This window comes from Narcine bancroftii, chromosome 4 (genome assembly GCF_036971445.1).
Source record: "Narcine bancroftii isolate sNarBan1 chromosome 4, sNarBan1.hap1, whole genome shotgun sequence".
Classification (NCBI taxonomy): Eukaryota; Metazoa; Chordata; class Chondrichthyes; order Torpediniformes; family Narcinidae; genus Narcine; species Narcine bancroftii.
This window is the reverse complement of record NC_091472.1, coordinates 47,965,418-47,990,470: the sequence shown is the minus strand read 5'-3', so window position 1 is coordinate 47,990,470 and position 25,053 is coordinate 47,965,418. Positions and strand designations below refer to the sequence as shown.

Genomic DNA, 25,053 nt, shown 5'->3' with positions numbered 1-25,053 from the left:
ATCAACCTGTTCCCCTCTATCCGCCGCACCCATTATATCCTCAAAGAATCCTAACTAGTTTGTCAAACAAGATCTTCCTTTTCTAAAACCATGCTGCGTCTGCCTGATTGAACCCTTACGTTCCAAAAGTTTCACTTTTTCATCTTTAATGATGGCTTCAAGCATTTTCCAACTACAGACGTCAAGCTAATTGGCCGAATTTATGCCTGAGTTTGTGCCTGAATTTATACACAAGCCAATTTCTAAACCTTTGTTCCATCTATGAAGACTGTGATCCAATTGTGTTTTTTTAAAAAAATGTTTCATACCGTTTTACCATTTTAAAACGCAGGACTGTTAGGTAAAATACTAAAATAACATTTATGAATAGCATTAAATAATAATGAATTAAATGTGGTAAAATATTATTTTCTTATTCTGCAACAGAATATTTCTTGGCATTGAAGGCATTTTGGGAGTCTTTTAATTTGACAATTTAACAGATTCAGTGATTTTTATAGTATGGAAACAGGTCCTTCTTGCCCATATCAACCAAGCTATCTACACAAGCTAGTCCCATTTGCCTGGGTTTGGGCCCATACCGCTCTAAACATTTCCTATTCATGTACATGTCCAAATGTCTTTTAAATTTTCCTACCTCTAACAATTCTTCTGGCATCTGTGTGAAAAGGTGCCCCTCAGGTCCCTTTTAAATCATTCTCATCTTAAAACTACACCATCTAATTTTAGGTTTCCTACCCTGGGAAAAAGATTATAATTATTTATCCTTTCTAAATTTGTTATACATGAGGGGATCACTAACACATTAACAAGATATCAGATCCACAGATCAAATGGACTGGCTAAATACCTTCCAGTGGTTTTCAAACTTTTTCTTTCCATTCACCAATGCCATAGCTGCTCTGTGATTAGGAAGGGATTGCTTAAAGTAGTTTTGGGGTGGAAAGAAAAAGTTTTAATTGTACCTAATTGACTCGTTATGTGCATGGTTTCATAACTCCAAAGGAAATGGGCCAATGACCATTTTTCCTCAAGCAAAATATTTCAGTAACAATTGGGTCTAGAGCAGTTATTCTCAACCTTCCCTTCCCACTCACTCCCACCTTCAGCAATCCCTTCCTAATCACAGAACACTTATGGCATACGTGACAATGGTGCCCTATTACTTAAAATGGGATGTGAGTGGAAAGAAAATGTTTGAAAACCACTACCTTTTTAAAAAAAGGGTATAAAGTCACCAAAATTGTCTAGTGACATATTTCAGTTCCAGTCTTACCCCGGCTAAGAGTGAAGTGGAAAATCATTGCCCTCTCCAACGTGGGTGCTGGGATCATCATAACATGCACTCGCTAGATGTCTGACAAACAGGTTTTTGGATAGGGACATGCAACACAGACCAGTCGCACAATTATACGGCCGTTCAGGTCACGTGAATGCGACCTTTCATAATTCATAAAGTTTACTTTCACGGAATTTACGGTTTTTTCCCAACTCGCTTTTCATGATACATGCATGGACCGTTTCCCTGGAACGCGACTCCCTCCGTCATGCGGGGTAGTGATACTGGGAACTAAGCACTGATCCTGCAGTCACCGCAACGGCGTCACCTCAATACAAGGGACGAGGAGGGGGGAGAGGGAGGGAGGGGAGGGGGAGGGAGGGGAGGGGGAGAGGGAGGGAGGGGAGGGGGAGAGGGAGGGAGGGGAGGGGGAGAGGGAGGGAGGGGAGGGGGAGAGGGAGGGAGGGGAGGGGGAGAGGGAGGGAGGGGAGGGGGAGAGGGAGGGAGGGGAGGGGGAGAGGGAGGGAGGGGAGGGGGAGAGGGAGGGAGGGGAGGGGGAGAGGGAGGGAGGGGAGGGGGAGAGGGAGGGAGGGGAGGGGGAGAGGGAGGGGAGGGGGAGAGGGAGGGAGGGGAGGGGGAGAGGGAGGGAGGGGAGGGGGAGAGGGAGGGAGGGGAGGGGGAGAGGGAGGGAGGGAAGGGGAGAGGGAGGGAGGGAAGGGGAGAGGGAGGGAGGGAAGGGGAGAGGGAGGGAGGGAAGGGGATAGGGAGGGAGGGAGGGAAGGGGAGAGGGAGGGAGGGAGGGAAGGGGAGAGGGAGGGAGGGAGGGAAGGGGAGAGGGAGGGAGGGAGGGAAGGGGAGAGGGAGGGAGGGAGGGAAGGGGAGAGGGAGGGAGGGAGGGAAGGGGAGAGGGAGGGAGGGAAGGGGGAGAGGGAGGGAGGGAAGGGGGAGAGGGAGGGAGGGAAGGGGGAGAGGGAGGGAGGGAAGGGGGAGAGGGAGGGAGGGAAGGGGGAGAGGGAGGGAGGGAAGGGGGAGAGGGAGGGAGGGAAGGGGGAGAGGGAGGGAGGGAAGGGGGAGAGGGAGAGAGGGAAGGGGGAGAGGGAGAGAGGGAAGGGGGAGAGGGAGGGAGGGGAGGGGGAGAGGGAGGGAGGGGAGGGGGAGAGGGAGGGAGGGGAGGGGGAGAGGGAGGGAGGGGAGGGGGAGAGGGAGGGAGGGGAGGGGGAGAGGGAGGGAGGGGAGGGGGAGAGGGAGGGAGGGGAGGGGGAGAGGGAGGGAGGGGAGGGGGAGAGGGAGGGAGGGGAGGGGGAGAGGGAGGGAGGGGAGGGGGAGAGGGAGGGAGGGGAGGGGGAGAGGGAGGGAGGGGAGGGGGAGAGGGAGGGAGGGGAGGGGGAGAGGGAGGGAGGGGAGGGAGGGGAGGGGGAGAGGGAGGGAGGGGAGTGGGAGAGGGAGGGAGGGGAGGGGGAGAGGGAGGGAGGGGAGGGGGAGAGGGAGGGAGGGGAGGGGGAGAGGGAGGGAGGGGAGGGGGAGAGGGAGGGAGGGGAGGGGAGAGGGAGGGAGGGGAGGGGAGAGGGAGGGAGGGAAGGGGAGAGGGAGGGAGGGAAGGGGGAGAGGGAGGGAGGGAAGGGGGAGAGGGAGGGAGGGAAGGGGGAGAGGGAGGGAGGGAAGGGGGAGAGGGAGGGAGGGAAGGGGGAGAGGGAGGGAGGGAAGGGGGAGAGGGAGGGAGGGAAGGGGAGAGGGAGGGAGGGAAGGGGAGAGGGAGGGAGGGAAGGGGAGAGGGAGGGAGGGAAGGGGGAGAGGGAGGGAGGGAAGGGGGAGAGGGAGGGAGGGAAGGGGGAGAGGGAGGGAGGGAAGGGGGAGAGGGAGGGAGGGAAGGGGGAGAGGGAGGGAGGGAAGGGGGAGAGGGAGGGAGGGAAGGGGGAGAGGGAGGGAGGGAAGGGGGAGAGGGAGGGAGGGAAGGGGGAGAGGGAGGGAGGGAAGGGGGAGAGGGAGGGAGGGAAGGGGGAGAGGGAGGGAGGGAAGGGGGAGAGGGAGGGAGGGAAGGGGGAGAGGGAGGGAGGGAAGGGGAGAGGGAGGGAGGGAAGGGGGAGAGGGAGGGAGGGAAGGGGGAGAGGGAGGGAGGGAAGGGGGAGAGGGAGGGAGGGAAGGGGGAGAGGGAGGGAGGGAAGGGGGAGAGGGAGGGAGGGAAGGGGGAGAGGGAGGGAGGGAAGGGGGAGAGGGAGGGAGGGAAGGGGGAGAGGGAGGGAGGGAAGGGGGAGAGGGAGGGAGGGAAGGGGGAGAGGGAGGGAGGGAAGGGGGAGAGGGAGGGAGGGAAGGGGGAGAGGGAGGGAGGGAAGGGGGAGAGGGAGGGAGGGAAGGGGGAGAGGGAGGGAGGGAAGGGGGAGAGGGAGGGAGGGAAGGGGGAGAGGGAGGGAGGGAAGGGGGAGAGGGAGGGAGGGAAGGGGGAGAGGGAGGGAGGGAAGGGGGAGAGGGAGGGAGGGAAGGGGGAGAGGGAGGGAGGGAAGGGGGAGAGGGAGGGAGGGAAGGGGGAGAGGGAGGGAGGGAAGGGGGAGAGGGAGGGAGGGAAGGGGGAGAGGGAGGGAGGGAAGGGGGAGAGGGAGGGAGGGAAGGGGGAGAGGGAGGGAGGGAAGGGGGAGAGGGAGGGAGGGAAGGGGGAGAGGGAGGGAGGGAAGGGGGAGAGGGAGGGAGGGAAGGGGGAGAGGGAGGGAGGGAAGGGGGAGAGGGAGGGAGGGAAGGGGGAGAGGGAGGGAGGGAAGGGGGAGAGGGAGGGAGGGAAGGGGGAGAGGGAGGGAGGGAAGGGGGAGAGGGAGGGAGGGAAGGGGGAGAGGGAGGGAGGGAAGGGGGAGAGGGAGGGGGATCAGTTCCACTCAGCGAGGAACGGAGCCCCTCCGCCCGGGATGAAGTACTGCACGGACCGGCGGGGAGCGAGCGATGAAAGAACGACGTCAACATGCTCGGAGGCGGCTGCCCCGCGCCATTTTACAGGAGAAGGGAGTCCCCGGAAAGCCCATGGGTTTCACTTCGCTGCTACAAAGTTACAGTCAGGGCTTGAACGCAGCCCCCGGCGGAGCGATGTGACTCACGTCAAGAAGACGCCGCCGTCCCTCGCGTTCAGTCGCGCCTCATGTCCGTGCAGTGCCGGGGTCCCCGGAGTCGAGCCTTTCTCTCACCGCGTAACTTATCCGAGGGCGAACGTTTCAGGAAGTATCACCTCCTCTCGGCATCTCAAACGAAACTGTCTGCAAAGGGACGGACGTGACCAGAGCCAGTGGCTGTTGACTCGGTTCTTTGCGCTCGTCTCGACCGCGGTATTATCACTAGATCCGACTTACCCTCCGACTTTGCCATGATTAACTCCGGGGTTTCGATGGAAACGGCCGTGAACTTGGCGGTCACATTGTCTTCCCGCGATCGGTGGGAGGACACAAGCGCGACGACTGTTCACCACACAGTTGCAATCTGACTTCAGGGGGTTTCCACTCCCTATTTGCATGTGTTTAGAATCGAAACAAGGCGCGAAGGCTGGACCCCGGCCGTGACCGTTCTCCAATCACGGCCCGACTCCGTCAGGAAGAGATTCTTGCTGACTCTTCTCTCAAAGGACAGAAATACCCCAATAAAGAACCAGCAGCGCGGAAGGTTAAATCCAAAGGTACTTCACAGAAGCATCAATTAGAAAGTGCTGAAATCAGTCAGTGGATCCGGAAAAAAAAGGAATGGTATTCGTAAAAATGGTGTTTGTTTAAAAGACTGCGGGCACAAGCAAGGGATTGTTGCCACGACGCGGGCAGTGTAAAAAGGAACGTGCAGGTCCATTCCTGCACCGCGATTTAACCTGCAGGACGGCGACAACTTTTTGGAGGAAGCCTGCAGTGTAAATCGTACTGGGAAGATGCATTGACGGTCCAATGTCGCACTCGGGTACTTGCAGTCTAAAAGGCGCCCAGAGTGAACGGGTGACAATCTCCCCGGCTTCCTCCAAAACGTTGTCGCCGTCCTGCAGGATAAATCGCGCTGCAGGAATGGACTCCACATTCCTTTTTACACTGCATCCCTTGGTTGTGCCGTGACGTGCCCGCAGTCTAAACGAACCCATTCTTTTCTCCTACCTGTTGAGTCAGTATTTTCTGCTTTTGATTGTCATGAAACGTTGTTTGCCGCTTCCTCGCTTAATTTTATTCCTGTTCGGCCTGTCATTTTTTTTTTGTCAATTTTTTTTCTTTATTTCAGATGGAATGATTTTTATTTGCTGTTTTAGTCCAAGGTATTTTTACATTCCCAATGTGATTTTCCTATATAATCAAAATAAAACCATATAATGCAGCCGCCTGCTACAAAAGAGACGCCCACTCGCAGTGTGGGAGGTGAAGCTTTGACTTTATCGAGTTTGGAAATGCTCCTTTTCTTCAGTTTGCGAGAAACAGAATTACCTTCACAGAATTTGCTCGAGACAAAAATTGAGAACAAAGAACTTTTATTATACTATTACAACAATGCAAAGTTGGGTGCTTCCCCTTACCCTGGGAATACACACAGATACTGGGGCTGACCCAACTTTTATACATTTCATTTCAGTACAGAGATACCTTCCCCCCAACATTCTTCTGCCTCCTGGATTGGTTTAGCATTAGGTAATTCTGCCCACGTGGATTCTAACTTCTTATCAGTTTATGTGTCTTCCTGCAAACTTGTTAGCCAGAGAAGTATCATGTCTTTGTTCTTCACTCATTAATCAATCCCTAAGACTTGCTAAAGCTATCTACTTGTTATCCTTGTTAAACTGATCCTTAGTTTATTACACTTTTACAACCCTTCCTCTCATTCCAGCATCCCTTCACCCTGATTTAACCCATAATACTTCATCTCTAATGAGCACTTGCTTGACTCCTCACATTCCAGTATCCCTTCACCTTAAGTTAACCCATAATACTTTATTCTTAATTGGCACTTGCTTCCAGTATCTCTGGACTCCTAACATTCCAGTATCCCTCACAATCCACCCTTTTTCTTTAGCTACGCTTAGTAAATCCCCATTCGGTAGTGTTCTGTTAAGCTTGGTCCTTTTCCCAGCGTGTGAGTAAACGAACTGCGGCCTCAGCATCATCAGACGGAGTTTGGGAAGCATACATCATTTGGGTTGTAGTGACCTGCCGAAGGGCCCGTTAGATTAAACACTGCACACAAGTCTTTAGGCAGGGGAGCACCATAATGGCCAGAATAGTGAGTCCAGCTGCTATAAGGGCTATGGATATCAGACTCCAGTTACCAATAAAAAGTCTAGTTCATCCCACACCGGACCAAGGTTGCCCCGTCTGAACCTGGGCATGGGAAGATTTTCGAACTCCTGAAGAAGTGTCTTTAACCGCCTGACCGTTGTGAGCATTGTCCTTAACCAGTCTTTCACAAATGCTGCCTTCAGCAGCCAACGAGTAATCAAGAGCCAGGCGGTTTTGTTGAACTGTGGCTCGTATCTGTCGTCTTTCTTCAGCCCCTAAATTCAGGGCCATTGCTATCTGTTCGGTGATGATCTCCAAGGCTGCCTGGAGTCTGATTGAACGATTTAAATGCCAAGCAGCTTTAGTATTCTGGAGCAGCTTACTTCATTTACAGCTGGAACTCCCCTTACAGTGGTGGTTTTTTTAACATTCCGAATGTCTGTGTGACCCAAAGGATGCTTTACAGGAGACCAAGTTGGGGAGGGGTGTTTCTTGTCACTTAACCTGTGAGTTGCAGCTTGTCTGCGAACATTAGCATAAGTATCACTGAGCCTGTGAGTTGCAGCCTGTCTGTGAACATTAGCATATGTATTAACTCTATCTCTGCCACATGTACAATCCTGACTACCATTCTGTCTGTCTTTGTCCCACCATCTCCTTTGTGCTATCCCTTTAAAACTCCTCTCTTTAATACCTGTAGAGGCCAAAATACAAATCAAATCTACTCCTCTAGAGCCGTTGTGTTCCCCTGGTCCATGTTGGGATCCTATATTATTAACCCATACCCCACTATGACAATACTTTATATCTATGCCCTGTCTACATTCTAAAGGTAAATAATTTTCACCTCTGCTGCCCCTATTCCAGGAGGACTTAATACATCGTGAGTAATTTAGGGATGTCCCAAAAACGGGGAACCAACAAGTAAACAATACAGTAAATGGTAAAAACATTACAGCACTTTTTCCCGGTGTAGTGTAACTTTCAGATCAGAAAGATGAAGGACAGCACGCCCGGTGGAGGGTAGATTATCAATGTCTTTAGTCCATGGATCAGCAGCTTGTTTAATTCGTTGTATTTGAGTTCACCCCTTTTCTTTCGTTCACACTGCAGTGTCTGTAATCAAAAGTACATAATAGGGGCCATCCCAGACAGGTTTTAGTTGGTGATCTTGCCATGCTTTTACATATACCCAATCACCAGGTTTAATAGAATGAATAGGATACTACTCCAGGGGTGGGCAGTAACAACTGCATGTCTATTATCTCCGTGAGCGCAACCTGTTTGGCAGCTGCATCTGCCTGTCTGTTCCCCTGTGCTTCAGGACTGTCACCACTTTGATGGCTCCGTACATGAACTACAGCTATTTCCTCAGGTAATGTAAGAGCATCTAGAGATTGGACAATTAAATTTTCATGGATCAACTTTTGTCCTTTTCCAGTTATCAATCCCCGCTCTTTCCAGATCTCCCCAAAGGTGTGCACTACACCAAAAGCATACTCTGAGTCTGTGTAGATCGTGCCCACCTTGTTCTCTAGACCCTGGAGAGCTCTACAGAGGGCATACAATTTACAAGATTGTGCTAACCAATGACCGGGAAGGTGACCGGCTTCAATCACCACTCCTTTCCCATCCACTACACTATACCCGCTATAGCGAGTGCCATCAATGCAACGAGAAGATCCATCAATAAACCACCTTTCACCTTCCTGTAAAGGCTCATCACTTAAATCATCTCTAATTTTGGTCTGTAAATCTATTACCTCTAAACATACATGCTCTAACTAATTTATGGTATTGTCTGAATTTGGAGAAACCAAGAAAGTTGCTGGATTGTGTTCTTTATTCGTAATCAGGGTCAAATCATCCCTATCCATTAGGATCGCTTCATATTTTAAAATTCTAGAGTCTGTGAGTCACCTTCCAGCATGTTGTAAGAGAATATTGCGGACTGTGTGAGGGGTGTGAACTATCATCGGGGCACCAAACATCATATTTTGTCCTTCCTCATCTAAAATAGCTGTGGCTGCGATGGCTTGCACACACTCTGGCCAACCACGACAAACAGGGTCTAAAACTTTTGACAGAAAAGCAACTGGCTGTCTACAGCCTGCCCTCTCTCACACACACACACACACACACACACACACACACACACACACACACACACACACACACACACACACACAGATCACTTGTATAATGATGCAGGCAGCAGCTGGGACTGGAACAGGACAAGTTGGCAGGCTTATAGAAAGCCACCTTTTGGAAGACAGCCTGGTCAAAGCTCTTGTGGTTCATGCAAGAGGAGAGAACTGGCTGTCTAATGTTTCTCTTGGAATAAGGGAAACAGAAAGGAACTCTGTGGTGACCTGAAAGAAAGAGGTTATCATCTGGAGAACCCTGAAGGAGAAAATTTCGTCAGCAAGACACTGATGTGGCTGATAAAAGTAAATCAGTTGTAGGTATCCTGGACCAAAGAATCTCTCTCTGAAAACTGACAAGAATCTTCCTGAATGGTAACCATTTCCCTTTCAAGCACAATAGCCCGGTGAACTTTATAAATGTTAAATTCTGTGCACAGTATAAGAACTGCCTGCAACCAGTGAACTTGGAGGAATGAGATGTGAGATTGGACTGTGAACTAAAGAACATTTCTGAACTTACACACACATTACATACATGCGCGCTTAAAATTAGGAGGGGGTTAAGTTAGGTTAGTTAAGTTAAAGTTTGATTCTATTTTCATGTTTAAAGTTAATTAAAAGTAACTTCTGTTTAAGTAACCATTTGTCTTGATAAATATCTATTACTGCTAGGATTTGGGGTCCTCTGAGCTCGTAACACTCCCCACCCCCTACAACTTAAAGCAAGAAATGAAAAAAAAGAAGAAATAAATAAACAACAGAAGAACAGAAAAAAGAGAAAAGAAAAATAAATTGTGTTGTCCAATATTTCATATTGAATTATTTTCATAATTGTAAAGATGGCATTTTCATAGATGGAGGTTTGAAATTGGCGGTTTCTAATATACCCTATGGTTGGTTCCCAAATCTGTTCAAATAAAGTATATTTGTCTTTTAGATTGTAGGTAATTGTTTTATAATGGAATACACTTGTTCATTTCTATGGACCATTGTTGTATTTTTAAGGTGGCTTCCGTTTTCCAAGTTATCATTATGCATTTTTTTGCTGCTGCGAGCGCAATCATAACAAATCTTTTTTGAGCCCTGTGCAATTTTAGACCTAATTCTTTACATTTTATGTTGTTTAACAGGAAGATTTTTGGGTCTTTTGGTATCCTATGTTTTGTAGTTCTATTTAATACTAGGTTTAAATGCTCCCAAAATTTTTTCACTTTTGTACATGTCCAAATTGCATGTATTGTTGTTCCAATTTCTTTTTACCACGGAAGCATTTGTCCAATAGATTTGGATTCCATTCTTTTAACTTTTGAGGTGTAACATATATGTCGCCGATTTTGTATCATACAAAACCAAGTATTTATTGTATTAATCATGATCCCTGTGCACATAATTCCTTCCATGCTTCATTCTTTATTAGTATATTTAAATCTTTTTTTCCAACCTTGTTTGGGTTTATATATTGCTTCATCATTTTCCTTGTATTGGAATTTGCTCGACATGTTTGTAATCATTTGTTTTACTATCGCGGTGTCTGTATTAGGAATCTTAGACTAGTTCCCAACTTTTTTTTAAAATACATTTTCAACTGAAACATGTACAAATGTCAATAAGTTATTTTCCAGAAAGCAATCTTTTATTCTTTTAATTCCTTTTCTTGCCCATTCCTTAAAAAAATAATTGTCTATTGTAAAAGGAATTAATGGGTTTTGCATTAGTAACATTTTTGGTATTTGATAATTTAGCATCTTTTGCTCCAGATGTATTCTCTTCCATATTTTAGTATATGATGTAGTATTGGTAGATTGTTATATTGCACCAGTTTCTTATCCCATTTATAGAGTAAATGTTCAGGGACCTTTTCTCCTAATTTATATAATTCTATCTTAAGCCAATCTGGTTTTTCTCCCATCTGATAAAAATCTGATAGCTATCTTAACTGTGCTGCCCTGTAATAGTTTTTGAAATTTGGTAGCTGCAATCCACCCACGTTAATTTTTCCAAACCCACTCTTGATTTTTTACCCTTCCATAGAAACTTTCTTATTAATTTATTTAATTTCATGTAAAAATTCCCGTCAAGGGAATCGGTAGTGTTTGGAACAGATATTGTAGCCGTGGAAATACATTCATCTTGATGCAGTTTACTCTCCCTATTAAAGTTAATGGCAAATCTTTCCATTTCTCTAAGTCTTCCTGTATTTTTTTTTTATTAATGGTTAGTAATTTAATTTATACAAATCATTTAAATTATTATCTATCGTGATACCTAGGTAATGTATGGCCTGTAATTTCCACTTAAAAGGGGATTCCCCTTATAGATTTTGTATAATCAACTTTGTTCATTGGCATGACTTCACTTTTATCAATATTAACCTTGCATCCTGATATTGCCCCATATTCTTTCAATTTTGTATATAACCTTTTTATGGATTTATCTGGGCCTGTTAAATATACTATAATATCATCCACAAATAAGCTAATTTTAAATTCTTCCTCTTTTACTTTTATTCCCTTTATCATAGGTTCTTTTCTTATCAACTCTGCCATTGGTTCTATAGCCAAAGCAAACACGGATGGTAATAATGGGCATCCCTCTCTTATTAACCTACTCAATTTAAAGTAATCTGAAACATATCGGTACACAGTCTGTAATCTGTTTGCGAATAATTTTGCTATTAATTTATAATCTGTATTTAGTAAAGATATTGGCCTACATCAAGCCAGTGACAATAGGTCTTTTCCCATTTTTGGAATTACTGTAACTATTGCTGTTTTATGAGTCAAGCAAATTCTGGTTCTCTTCCACCTGTTTCATTATCTCTAAAAAGCGCAGAATTAATAGATTATTGAATACCTCTGTATGGAATCCATCTTCGCCTGGCGATTTATTATTTGGTAATGTTATTAGTGTATCATGTATATCTGTAATTGTCAGGGGCTTTAGTAATTTATTTTGATCTTCCCATTGTAATTGGGGTAATTCAATGGCCACTGCGAAATCTGTTGACATTTGCAGTATACATCGCAACCCACTGTTACGAGCCCAGAGGACCCCAAAACCCAGAAGCAATAGATATCACCAAGACAAATGGTTAAACAAAAGTTGCATTTAATTATCTTTAAACATGAAAATCATATCAAACTCTAACTTAACCCCCTTCTAATTCTAAGCACATATGTGCATGTAATGTGTGTGTAAGTTCAGAAAAGTTCTTTGGTTCACAGTCCAATCTCACTTCTCATTCCTCCAGCTTCACTGGTTACAGACAATTCTTATACTGTGCACAGAGAGATATTTGTTATTCCAGGACATCCACAACTGATGTACTTCCATCAGCCACTTCAGTGTCTTGCTGATGAAACTTGCCCCATCAGGGTTCTCCAGATGATAACCTCTTTCTTTCAGGTCACCACAGAGTTCCTTTCTGTTTCCCTTATTCCAAGTGAAACATTAGACAGCCAGTTCTCTCCTCTTGCATGAACCATAAGGGCTTTGACCAGGCCGTCTTCCAAATGGGGCTTTCCATAAACCTGTCAACTTGTCCTATTCTAGTCCCAGCTGCTATTACTGTCTGTAACGCTGTACAAGTGATCTCTGTGTATGTGTGTGTAGGTCTCTCTCTCTCTCTCTCTCTCTCTCTCGCACACACACACACACACACACACACACACACACACACACACACACACACACACACACACACACACACACACACACACACACACAGAAAGCCTGTTTGACTTTCTCTGCTTTCAAAACCAAATGACCCTCTTAGAATATCTCCAGACAATCTGTGGCTCCAACAAAATCTTTCATCTGTTGCCTTTTGTAAACAACAATCCATTAGTGAAGTCTCTTGGGCACTCTCCGAAGCTCTTGCAAAAGCTCTGAGGCCCCGATATGTCTAGCATGGGATATAGCTCCAGTATTTTAAATAAGATCTCTTTTAAAGTCTTTGTATGTAACCTACTCTAACAAACCATTCCCAATTTATCTCCCCAAAACATATCTATATACTCTGTCTCTGTCACAGGAGGGTGGGCAGGGGTGAAGAAAATGTCACTGTGTATATTTTAATGCTGAATATTTGTACATAGTGTTACTAATGTGGTTTGCACTGAAGTATTAAATAAAAAAATTTTAAAATGTAAAGAAGTCTAAATCACTGTCTCAACAGAAACCAAAGGGAATACCAATGTAACTGCTTTGTCAGATACAAGCAAAAGAAAGAACAAGGAAACAAAGGAAAAGGAAGATCACACTGTTCAGGAAAGCTGTTTGTATTGCAAAGATAAGCATGCTTTAGAAAAATGTTCACAATTAGAGAAAAAGTCATATGACAAGAAATTAACCTTTTTAAAGGAAAGTGGTTATGTTTTGGTTGTTTGTGTAAAGGACACATCAGCAAAACTTGTAATAAGCATCTCAGTTATGATATATGCAGTTTAAAACGCCCCAAGTTACTGCATATTCAATGAAATAAAGTTGAGAAGGAAGTCAAACAACCTGTATCCATTACTAAAGACACAGTCAAAGAGAATGCTTCAGCTTCACTTCAGACAAACAGTCTTACTGGGGCCAGTGACAAAGATCTCTCAATAATTCTTATGAAGGTTGTGGGGAGTCACATGATGGAGTAGAGGCCAGTCTTGAAAACCAGCCCTCTCCAAGAAAATAGAAAAAAAAGTCAGGAAAAAGCAAAGCATAACAGAAATAAAGTTCAAGAAATAGAAGAGAAAGATACAGAGAAGAGAAAGAAGATGATTTCCAAGAAGGAGAAAGTAAGAACAGCTGGAAAAAAAGAAGTAAAAAAGTCGCCGGAGAAGAAAGAAGAAGGCCTTACCTGCAGGAAGGAACAGGACGCTGTGGTGGTGAGAAATGCCTGATCATCGAGGTCAGTACCTGCCCTGCAGTCGCGACCCACCAGCCGGTACACTACAAAAATTGCTCTCGGAGCCAAACAAAGGTGCTCAGTGTGCAATCAGAGGAGAAAGAGGACATTGGTGGGAGGGGGGCTCAGCAGAGGAGCGGGCTGTCACAGACCTAACAGCTGAGAGACGCCCGACACCAGGGCTTTCAGCTGGAAAATAAGGAAGACAGCAGAAGAGGGTGTGACGAAACAGACGTGGAAGACAGACGGAGGAAATATCGACAAGAAGACCAATGTCAAGAAGCACAGCAAACGAGCAGCCCAAGAGGGGAGGAACAAGAACAAGAGGCCCAGAAAGAAGAGGCCCGACAAAGAGATACAAGCAGCTCATCAGGAAAAACAGAAGAAACACAGACACAAAGAAGAGAAGAAGAAGACACAAACACAGATACAGACATAGAAGAAGAGGAAGAAGAAGATCAAGATCTTCACAGAGAAATAGAAGGTAAAACTGATGGACAAAGAGAAATAAAAGGTAAAACTGATGAACAGAATATAGATAAAGTATTTTTTGAAGAACAAATGAGATCACTAAAAGAATGGTTGTCATTAGAGTTTAATGCAATTAAAAAGAAAATGAAAAGAAGATAAAATGCAAAGGTTAGAACTGGTAATGACAGAAATAGAGAAAAGAGTAGAGAATGTGGAAGAGCGGGAAATGGGCTGTAGAAATGGAAGTGAACGACTTAAGAAGAAAATTGGAAGAAAGTGACAAAAAAGTTAAAGAGTCACAAGAGTTGTTAGCTCAGAAAATTGATATGATGGAAAACTATAGTAGGCGAAACAATATAAAGATAGTGGGCCTAAAGGAAGATGAAGAAGGCACAAATATGAAAGAATTTATAAAAGAATGGATCCCAAAGGTCCTGGGAATGCCAGAAATGCAGGAAGGAATGGAAATAGAAAGGGCACACAGAACACTAGCTCCGAAACCACAGCCACAACAAAAATCAAGATCCGTTTTAGTAAAATGTCTGAGATACACGACAAGAGAAAATATACTGGAGCAGGCAAGGAATAAAATTAGAGAAGGGTCAAAAATTTTTTTTTTACCCAGACATAAGTTTTGAACTCCTAAAGAAGAGGAGGGAGTTTAACACAGCAAAATCGATCCTATCGAATAAAGGCTACAAATTTATGGTTAAGATATCCAGCTGTGCTTAAAATATTTATCCCGGGGGAGCAAAACAGACTGTTCTCGGATCCGGAGAAAGCACGCAAATTTGTAGAACGCCTGCAGGACAGAAGGAGAGATGAAGAGATGTAACAAGAATGAAGAATGACAACAAACTACATATAAAGATGTAAAAATAATGTATAAGTAAGAACTAAAGAAGGGAAAGAAAAGGGAAGAAAGGAAGTAAGGAGGGGGAAGAGGGTGAGCCTTGTTAAATGTGAAGATAAAAGTCTTTTCTAGAGGGGGTTGGGTGGAAGAAAATAACAGTCACTGAGAAATCAGTTGACGCTTGCGATCGGGTTCGCAATCCAAATGGAGAGGGGAGTTGTGGTTGCCCGGCAAGGGACAAGGAGCAACTCAGTGGGTGGGGGGGAGACACTTGTGGCTAAGGGAATTTTAAATGTGGGAGTTGTTGAAGTATTTTATGTTTTAGAAGTGTTGTCATACATTGAGTTCAAAAAGGGAAAACTGAGAGATGAAAATGGGGAAAAGGGGGAAGGTGGTGGTGAGGAAGTGGAAATGAGGTGTAAATAGAATATGAGATGGCCATGTTGAACTATATGACTATAAATATTAATGGAATACATAACCAAATTAAACAAAAAAGGCTATTAAATTTCCTGAAAAAAGAAAAAAATTGACATAGCATTTGTGCAGGAAACGCATCTAACTGAAGTGGAACATAATAAATTAAGGAGAGACTGGGTAGGACACATAGCGGCAGCATCATATAATTCAAAAGCCTGAGGTGTAGCTATATGAATCAATAAAAATGTACCAATCAAAATAGAGGAGGAATTAATAGATCCAGCAGGGAGGTATGTAATGATAAAGTGTCAGATATATTCAGAATTCTGGAATTTGATCAATATATATGCACCTAATGAAGAGGATCAAAAGTTTATGCAAGATATTTTTTGAAGATTGTAGATATGCAGGGGAATATATTGATAGGAGGGGACTTTAACCTTAATTTGGACCCAAAGTTGGATAAAACTGGACAAAAGACTAACAAAAAGAATAAAGTGGCCACATTTATGGTTACATCAATGCAGGAAATGAAACATGGAGGAGGCAGCACCCAAGGGAGAAGGAATACTCATATTATTCGAGTAGGCATAAAACATACTCAGGGATTGATATGTTTTTGTTGTCAGCCCATATTCAAGGGAGAGTTAGGAAAACTGAATATAAAGCTAGATTGCTATCTGATCACTCACCCCTGTTATTAGCAATAGAACTGGAGGACATCCCACCAAGAACATATAGATGGAAATTAAACTCCATACTACTTAAAAGACAAGAATTTAGAGAATTTATTGAACGCCAAATTAAAATGTACTTTGAAGTAAATACGGAATCAATGAAAGACAAATTTATATTATGGGATGCAATGAAAGCCTTCATTAGAGGGCAGATAATAAGTTATGTAACTAAGATGAAAAAGGACTACAATCGGGAAATAGAACAGTTGGAAAGTGAGATAGTAAGTACAGAAAAAGAACTAGCAACAAGGGAACATATAACAAAAAGAAGAGAATTGGCGGACAAAAAAATAAAATATGAAACATTGCAAACATATAAGGTGGAGAAGAACATAATGAAAATAAAACAAAAGTATTATGAGCTAGGAGAAAAAACACACAAAATATTAGCCTGGCAACTTAAAACAGAACAAGCTAAAAGAACTGTATTGGCATCAAGGAAAAAGGACAAACAAATTACATACAATCCAATGGAGATTAATGAGAACTTTAAGGAGTTTTATGAACAATTATACCAAACTGAGATCGAGGGGAAAGAAGACAAAAATAGAAGAGTTTTTAGTTAAAATTGAACTGCTGAAATTGCAAGAAGACGAGCAAAACAAACTGATAAAACCATTTGAAATAGAGGAAGTTCAGGATATATTAAAAAAGCTGCCGAACAATAAAATGCCGGGAGAGGATGGATTCCCAATAGAATTCTATAAAACATTTAAAGAGTTATTAATTCCTCCTCTCCTGGAAGTAATGAACCAGATAGAAGAAACACAAAACTTGCCAGATTCATGTAAGACAGCAATAGTTACAGTAATACCAAAGATGGGGAAGGATCCACTAACACCAGCATTATATAGACTAATATCTCTACTTAATTCAGATGATAAGATAATAGCAAAATTATTAGCAAACAGATTGGCCAACTGTGTACCAAAAATAGTAAAACAAGATCAAACTGGATTTATTAAGAAAAGACAAACAGCGGATAATGTCTGTAAGTTCATTAATTTAATTCATGCGGTTCAAGGAAATAAGATACCAACAGTGGCTGTTCCTTTAGAAGCAGAAAAAGCCTTTGACAGGGTAGAATGGAATTATTTATTCAAAGTATTACAGAGGTTCAACCTACCAGAAAAATATATTAATTGGATTAAAGCATTATATAATTGGCGAAGATGACAGTAAATGGATATGTATCGAACCAATTTAAATTAAATAAGTAAACTAGGCAGGGATATCCACTATCTCCCTCACTGTTCACTTTAGCAATAGACCCATTGGCAGAACTGATAAGAACAGAAAATAAAATAAAAGGGATAAAAATAAAGGAGAAGGAGTATAAAATCAGTTTATTTGCAGATGACATCATAGTATACTTAACAGAACTAAAAATATCAATGAAAGAACTACATAAGAAATTGAAGGAATATGGAGAAATATCGGGGTACAAGATCAACGCAAATAAAAGTGAAGCAATGTCAATGAGTAATGCAGATTATACAGAATTTAAAAAAGAATCACCATTTAAATGGCAAACACAAGCAATCTGATACCTAGGTATTAGATTAGATAATAATTTAAGCCATCTATACAAATTAAATTATCAGCCATTAATGAAGAAATTACAGGAAGACTTAGAACATTGGAAAGAATTGCCACTAACACTGATAGGGAGGGTAAATTGCATTAAATTAACGTCTTCCCAAGGATACAATATCTATTTCAATTGTTACCAATTCCCTTAACAGAGAAATTCTTCAATGAACTAAAGAAAATAATAAGGAAATTCTTACGGAAAAGTGGGAAACTGAGGATAGCGTTAGATAAATAAAGAGAGTGGTAGAACCAAGGTGGTTTGCAGTTACCAAACTTTAACAATTATTATAGAGCAGCACAATTAAGGTATTTATCAGATTTTTATCAGACAAGGGAAAAACCAGATTGGACTAAGATAGAGCTAGATAAAATAGGGGAGAAGGTACCGGAACATATACTTTATAAGTGGGATGAAAAGCTGGTGCAATAAAAAAGTTCACCAGTACTGCATCATTTACTCAATATATGGAAGAAGATTCACGTAGAAGGGAAAAAACAAATTACCAAATACCAAAATTATTATTGACGCAAAATCAACTAATTCCTTTCACAACAGATAACCTTTCCTTTAGAGAATGGGAGAGGAAAGGAATTAAAAAATAGAAAATTGTTTTTTGGGAAATAATTTATTAACATTTGAACAAATGAAGTACAAATATGGAATAACTCTTGGTACAATGTTTGCATATCATCAACTGAAAGCCTACTTAAAGGACAAATTGGGAAGCAGACTGAGATTACCAGAAGGAAGCAGCTTTGAATATGTGATTACAGAAACAACAATAATAACAATATTTATAACCAACATGTACATCAAGCTGCAAGAGAAGGAAAATGTTGAAATAAGCTATAAACCTAAACAAAAGTGGGAAAAAGATTTAAACATAAAGATAAAAAATGAAATATGGGAAAAGTTATGCTCTGGAACTATGAAGAATATAATAAACATGAGGATACACATGATATAATATAATTGGTTACACAGGTTATATATCACGCCCCAAAAATTAAAAAAAATGGGATCGTCCAACATTATCAGATAGATGTTTTCGCTGTAAGAAGGAAATGGGAACAACAGTACATGCAATTTGGGCATGTGAGAAAGTTAAATGGTTTTGGGAAGATCTAAATCAGGTATTAAATAAAATCACAAAAAGCAACATACCAAAAAATCCAGAGATCTTTCTTCTAAGTAATATAAGAAGTAAAGAACTAGGCCTCAAAGTGAATGAAGTGCAAAAAAGATTTATTATGATAACCTTAGCTGTAGCAAAAAAATGTATAATGTCAACTTGGAAATCTGAAGAGAGCCTGAGAGTACGGCAATGGTACATGGAAATGAATAAATGTATTCCATTGGAAAAAATAACATATAATTTAAAAAATAAAGTCACATTATTTGAACAAATTTGAGAACTGTACATGGAACACAACAGAGAGGACCTACCGCGGACCTCCACCCCCTAATGATAAGACAAAATGACTTGATCCAGTGTGCAAAAGTAAAACACACAATTTTCTTGTTTATTTTCATTGTGTGATAACATTGTTTAATGGTTTTATTGTATTGTATATGTTGAACGTTATATGGGTTTGGGGGGGTGGGAAGGGGGGAGGGGGGAGGGAAGGTAGGGGGAAAAAAGGGGAGAAAATGCCATTGTGTATATTTAAGAGGAAAATGTTTATATAAATTTTGATTGATATGGTTCAGTGTGAAAAAAAGTAAAATTTTTTTTTACCCAGACATAAGTTTTGAACTCTTAAAGAGGAGGACGGAATTTAATACAGCAAAATCAACTTTATGGAAAAAAGGTTACAAATTCATATTAAGACATCCAGCCGTGCTTAAAATATTTATACCCGGGGAACAAAACAGACTGTTCTTTGATCCAGATAATCCAACATGATTAATCAACATGATTATCCAACTGCACGAAAACCAACAAGGTCGGGTCAGATACAGCAATGAGCTCTCTGAACCCTTCTCCATTAACAATGGCGTGAAGCAAGGCTGTGTTCTCGCACCAACCCTCTTTTCAATCTTCTTCAGCATGATGCTGAACCAAGCCATGAAAGACCCCAACAATGAAGACGCTGTTTACATCCGGTACCGCACGGATGGCAGTCTCTTCAATCTGAGGCGCCTGCAAGCTCACACCAAGACACAAGAGAAACTTGTCCGTGAACTACTCTTTGCAGATGATGCCGCTTTAGTTGCCCATTCAGAGCCAGCTCTTCAGCGCTTGACGTCCTGCTTTGCGGAAACTGCCAAAATGTTTGGCCTGGAAGTCAGCCTGAAGAAAACTGAGGTCCTCCATCAGCCAGCTCCCCACCATGACTACCAGCCCCCCCACATCTCCATCGGGCACACAAAACTCAAAACGGTCAACCAGTTTACCTATCTCGGCTGCACCATTTCATCAGATGCAAGGATCGACAATGAGATAGACAACAGACTCGCCAAGGCAAATAGCGCCTTTGGAAGACTACACAAAAGAGTCTGGAAAAACAACCAACTGAAAAACCTCACAAAGATAAGCGTATACAGAGCCGTTGTCATACCCACACTCCTGTTCGGCTCCGAATCATGGGTCCTCTACCGGCACCACCTACGGCTCCTAGAACGCTTCCACCAGCGTTGTCTCCGCTCCATCCTCAACATCCATTGGAGCGCTCACACCCCTAACGTCGAGGTACTCGAGATGGCAGAGGTCGACAGCATCGAGTCCACGCTGCTGAAGATCCAGCTGCGCTGGATGGGTCACGTCTCCAGAATGGAGGACCATCGCCTTCCCAAGATCGTATTATATGGCGAGCTCTCCACTGGCCACCGTGACAGAGGTGCACCAAAGAAAAGGTACAAGGACTGCCTAAAGAAATCTCTTGGTGCCTGCCACATTGACCACCGCCAGTGGGCTGATAACGCCTCAAACCGTGCATCTTGGCGCCTCACAGTTTGGCGGGCAGCAGCCTCCTTTGAAGAAGACCGCAGAGCCCACCTCACTGACAAAAGGCAAAGGAGGAAAAACCCAACACCCAACCCCAACCAACCAATTTTCCCTTGCAACCGCTGCAATCGTGTCTGCCTGTCCCGCATCGGACTGGTCAGCCACAAACGAGCCTGCAGCTGACGTGGACTTTTTACCCCCTCCATAAATCTTCGTCCGCGAAGCCAAGCCAAAGAAGAATATATAAAGATGTAAAAACAATGTATATGTAAAGAACTAAAGAGAGAAAAGAGAAGGGAAGGAAGGGAGTAAGGGGGAAAAAAAGGAGAGAGCTTTGTTATATGTGTTTAAAAAAACTTTTCTGGAGAGAGCTGGGTGGAGGGGGAATAACTGTCACTGCAAAATCAGTTGATACTGCAAAAAAGATCACAACCTAAATGAAAAGGGGAGTTGTGGTTGCCTAGCAAGGGATATGGGGCAACTCAGAGAGGGGGAAACTTTGGGGTTAGGGTATTAGTGGATGTGGGAACTGCGAGGATACTTTATGTCTTAAATGTGTTGTCGTATATTAAGTGTAATAAGAGAAAACTAAGAGATGAAAATGGGGAAAAGGGGGATGGAGGTGGCAAAGAAGTGGAAAAGAGATGTTTGGAAGAATGTTTGGGGAAGAATTAAATCAGATACTAAATAAAGTTGCAAAAAATAACATACCAAAAAAAGCAGGGATATTTCTTTTAAGTAGATAAAGTGCAAAACAAAAATCATTATGATAGCCTTAGCGATAACAAAAAGTATGGTGTCAACTTGGAAAGTGGAAGAGAGCATGGGTGTGCAGCAATGGTTACATGAAAATGAATGGATGTATACCATTGGAAAAAATAATATGTAATTAAAAAAAATAAAGTCACAATGTTTTAACAAATTTGGGAACCATACATGGAACATATCAGAGAGAGCTTGCCTATGACCTCCATCCCCTAAAACGAGAATGAAAATGATATGAAGACAAAATGACTGGATTCAGTGTGTAATGAATAGATGATGCATTTTTCTTGTTTGTTTTACTTTGTGTGAAAATATTGGTTTATAGTTTTATTGTATTGAATAAGTTGAATATTTATGGGTATTGGAGGGGGTGGGTAGAGGGGAGGGACGGGAGAGAAAAGACCACTGTGTAAATTTAATGAAATATGTTTGTGTGAAAAAATAATAATAATAAAAAAAATTCTTGTGCAGGTAAAAGCTAAAAAAGGAAGCTTCATACTGAAGACCTATGCATTTCTTGATCCATGAAGTGCTGGATCATTTTGTACCGTTGAATTGATAAATAAACAATCTTTGTGGTAAAAGACAAAAAATCTTGTTGAAGACAATGAATGATGAAAGGAACATTGAAACTAATATATTTCAGATTTACAGATTGCTGAACAGAAATGAATTTTGTGATCTTGCAAGTGTATATACTCAGAAGATTATGCCTGTGAATAAGGAGAATATTCCCTATCAGGATTATATCAAACAGTGGGATCATTTAAGACGTTTGCTTACTCAAGATTGATGCTAAGATCTAGATGTTAATTGGATTAGATGTACCAAAGGGTCTTGAACCTTAAATGACATGAGACTGTTGCTTGGTTGGACAATTAATGGGACCATTAGGAGGAAAAATGAATAATGAGCAGGAGTTGTTGAATGTAAATGTCAACAGAATTTCAGTTGTCAAACGTAATGATCTGTGGGAACAACAGTTTAAAATGGATTTTTCCGAATGTTGCAAAGATATTCAAGAACCTTCGAAAGAGGAAAAGCAGTTTCTGGATTTAGTTTCAAATTCTGTTAAACATGTTGATGATCATTATTGTATAGCATTACCTTTGAAGAAAAGGGAAATTTGTGTAACAGATAATAAGATAATGGCAGAACAGCATATGCTGAATTTGAAGAGAAAATTCTAAAGAAATTCTCCCTTTCATTTGGAATATACCAATATTATGTCGGATATGATAATCAAGGGATATGTAGAAAAGGTATCAGAAGATATCTTGGAATGTAAAGATGGTAGAAAATGGTATTTACCTCATCATGGAGTTATACATCCACAAAAGGAGAAACTACTAGTCGTATTTGATTGTGGAGCATCATTTCAAGGAGTTTCATTAAATTCTCAACTTTTACAAGGTCCAGACTTAACCAGTACTTTAATAGGCATTCTGATAAGATTTTGTAAATAATCTGTTGTAATTGCTGCAAATACTGAATTGATGTTTCATGAAATGAAAGTACCACCAGAAGATCGTGATTTTCTACGATTATTATGGTGGCCTAATTGTGATTACAGTAACTATATGATTGAATACAGAATGAGTTCATTGATTTGGAGCAACTTCGTCACCGAGTTGTGCAAATTTTGCTCTCAGGAAATGTACTGAGAATGACAATGAAGAGCAATTTAGTTCTCAAACTATAATCATCAGAAATAATTTCTATATTGATGATCGTCTTACTTCAGTGCTTTCAGAAAAAGAAGCAATAGATCTTTATCAAGGTTAAAAGAATTTTCAATGGAGGATCCAGAAATCCAAAACACTAATGTGAATACTATTCAAATATCTAATGAGATTGATCTAATTATTCAATTGATTTCCTATTATTTTTCTTGGTTTCGTTTGAAAAAGGCAGTAGCATGAGTTCTTAGGTTAAAAACTGTTTTTACATCGTACCAAGAAAGAGAATCTGAAGTCTTGAAAGAGCTGTTACTTAACATTTGGTGATTTGGCGACTGCTGAATTGGAGATAATTTGTTTTTGGTCAGAAAAAGGCATTTGATAATGAGAAAACAAAATTGAAGAAGAATCTGAATGTTACAAAGGCAAGTCGTTTACAAGCTAAATCCTATTCTTGTAAATCATGTATTGAGAGTAGGAAGAAGAATGGAAAAACTAATAATGCCAGAGTGAAACATCCAATTATCTTAGCTAAGGAATTTCATTTCTGATTTGATTTTTCAACATTTGAAAACAAGTCATGGTGGTTGTGATCACGTGTTGTCAGAATTACGTCCAAAATATTGGCGACATGGTGCTTCAACATTGAGCAAAAAAATTGCATCAAAATGTGTTGTCAACATGCAAATACTAAACCTGGACAATTGGCAAATTTGCCACAGGTCAGAGTTTCACCTGATGAAACCCCATTTATATACATGGGAGTTGATTATTTTGGTCCTTTACAAGTAAAACAAGGAAGTGTTGAAAGACTATACTGAGCTATTTTTACTTGTTTGACTACGAGAGCAATTCATATTGCAGTAGTGCCATCACTTGATACAGACTATTTTATCGATGTTCTGTGACATTTTATCACCAGACGTGGTCAAGTAAAAGAATTACATTCTGATAATGGATCTAACTTTACAGGAGCTCAATTAGTTATGAAAAGCAATTCAAAATTGGAATCAACATCAAATTCATGATACATTACTTAAAAAGGAAATTAATTGGATATTTAACCCACCTATAGGATCACATCATGGAGGTGTGTGGGAAAGAAAATTCTTAATTTAATTCTGAAGTCAAATCTTCAGACAGTATTGTGTAAAATCATAGCTATTTTAAAGTTGTCCAATAACGAAAATTTCTGTCAATTCAAATGACATTGAGGCGCTTACACTGAATCATCTCTTACTTCTTAAATCTAAACCTTTAATGCCTCCGATTCAATTTCAGTAAGAAGATAGTTATGGAAGATGCAGATGGAAACAAGTGCAATTTATTGCAGAATTATTTTGGAAAAAGATGGATTAAAGAATACATTTCATTATTACAAGAAAGACAAAATGGTCCAAAGCTAAATGCAATTTTGTATGTGGAGACATTGTAATTATGGGTGATTCTACACCAAGAAATTCTTGGTTGCTGGGGAAAATCGTGGATACAGTTCATGTCAAAAAAAGTTTCGTTCAGCAAGTGTAGATTAAAACCAAGAGTGGTTTACTGAAATCAACCTATTACTAAAATCTGTCTTTTACAAGAATCAGAAAGTTTTGATTTCTAATCTTATACTTACCATATTTACTTTTGTATCTGTAATAATTATTACACATATCATTAATGTTACCATAATTAGGGGCTGGATTTGCAAAAGTTAAAACATTGTGTTTTTGATTAGTTAATTTTATAACTATCGCTTTAAGAAATATTATTGTTTGTCATGTTACCATAGTTACTGACATATGTTGTAATATCCGAGTGGACTGAGAATATGCATCTCATTCTTCGAAGAATCAAGACAGAGATACAACCTCGACTTTTCTTTGAATTCATCATATTTTGTTTATTTCTTTTATGTTTAAAGTTTAATATCGTTTTCATTATACAGTATGCTTTGTTGCTCATCGAAATGAAAATCTCAATGCAGTTATGCAAAATGTTTATCCATTTTTATCAGCACATTAAAGCTACTTACAACTGCAACTGTGAAGCTTGATATATTGAATTAATAAGAG

The 25,053-nt window shown here is 41.5% G+C and overlaps 1 protein-coding gene across 6 annotated transcripts in view; it reads right to left on the bottom strand.

The window, feature by feature from the left end:
- Positions 1–4,958, bottom strand: part of LOC138760535 (TNF receptor-associated factor 5-like) — a 60,038-nt gene extending 55,080 nt beyond the window's left edge. For 3 of the 6 annotated variants that reach the window (XM_069931215.1, XM_069931218.1, XM_069931219.1), the window contains exons 1-2: positions 4,606–4,958; positions 4,357–4,512 (exon numbers count right to left, since the gene is read on the bottom strand). Coding sequence is in view for 1 of the 6 variants with exons in the window: in XM_069931220.1 (XP_069787321.1) it covers positions 4,606–4,621 (16 nt within the window). In the remaining 5 variants the exon portion in view is untranslated. The remainder of the gene's footprint in view (positions 1–4,356; positions 4,513–4,605) is intronic. The other 3 variants (XM_069931221.1, XM_069931216.1, XM_069931220.1) reach the window with 3 other exon arrangements.
- Positions 4,959–25,053: the final 20,095 nt, after the last annotated feature.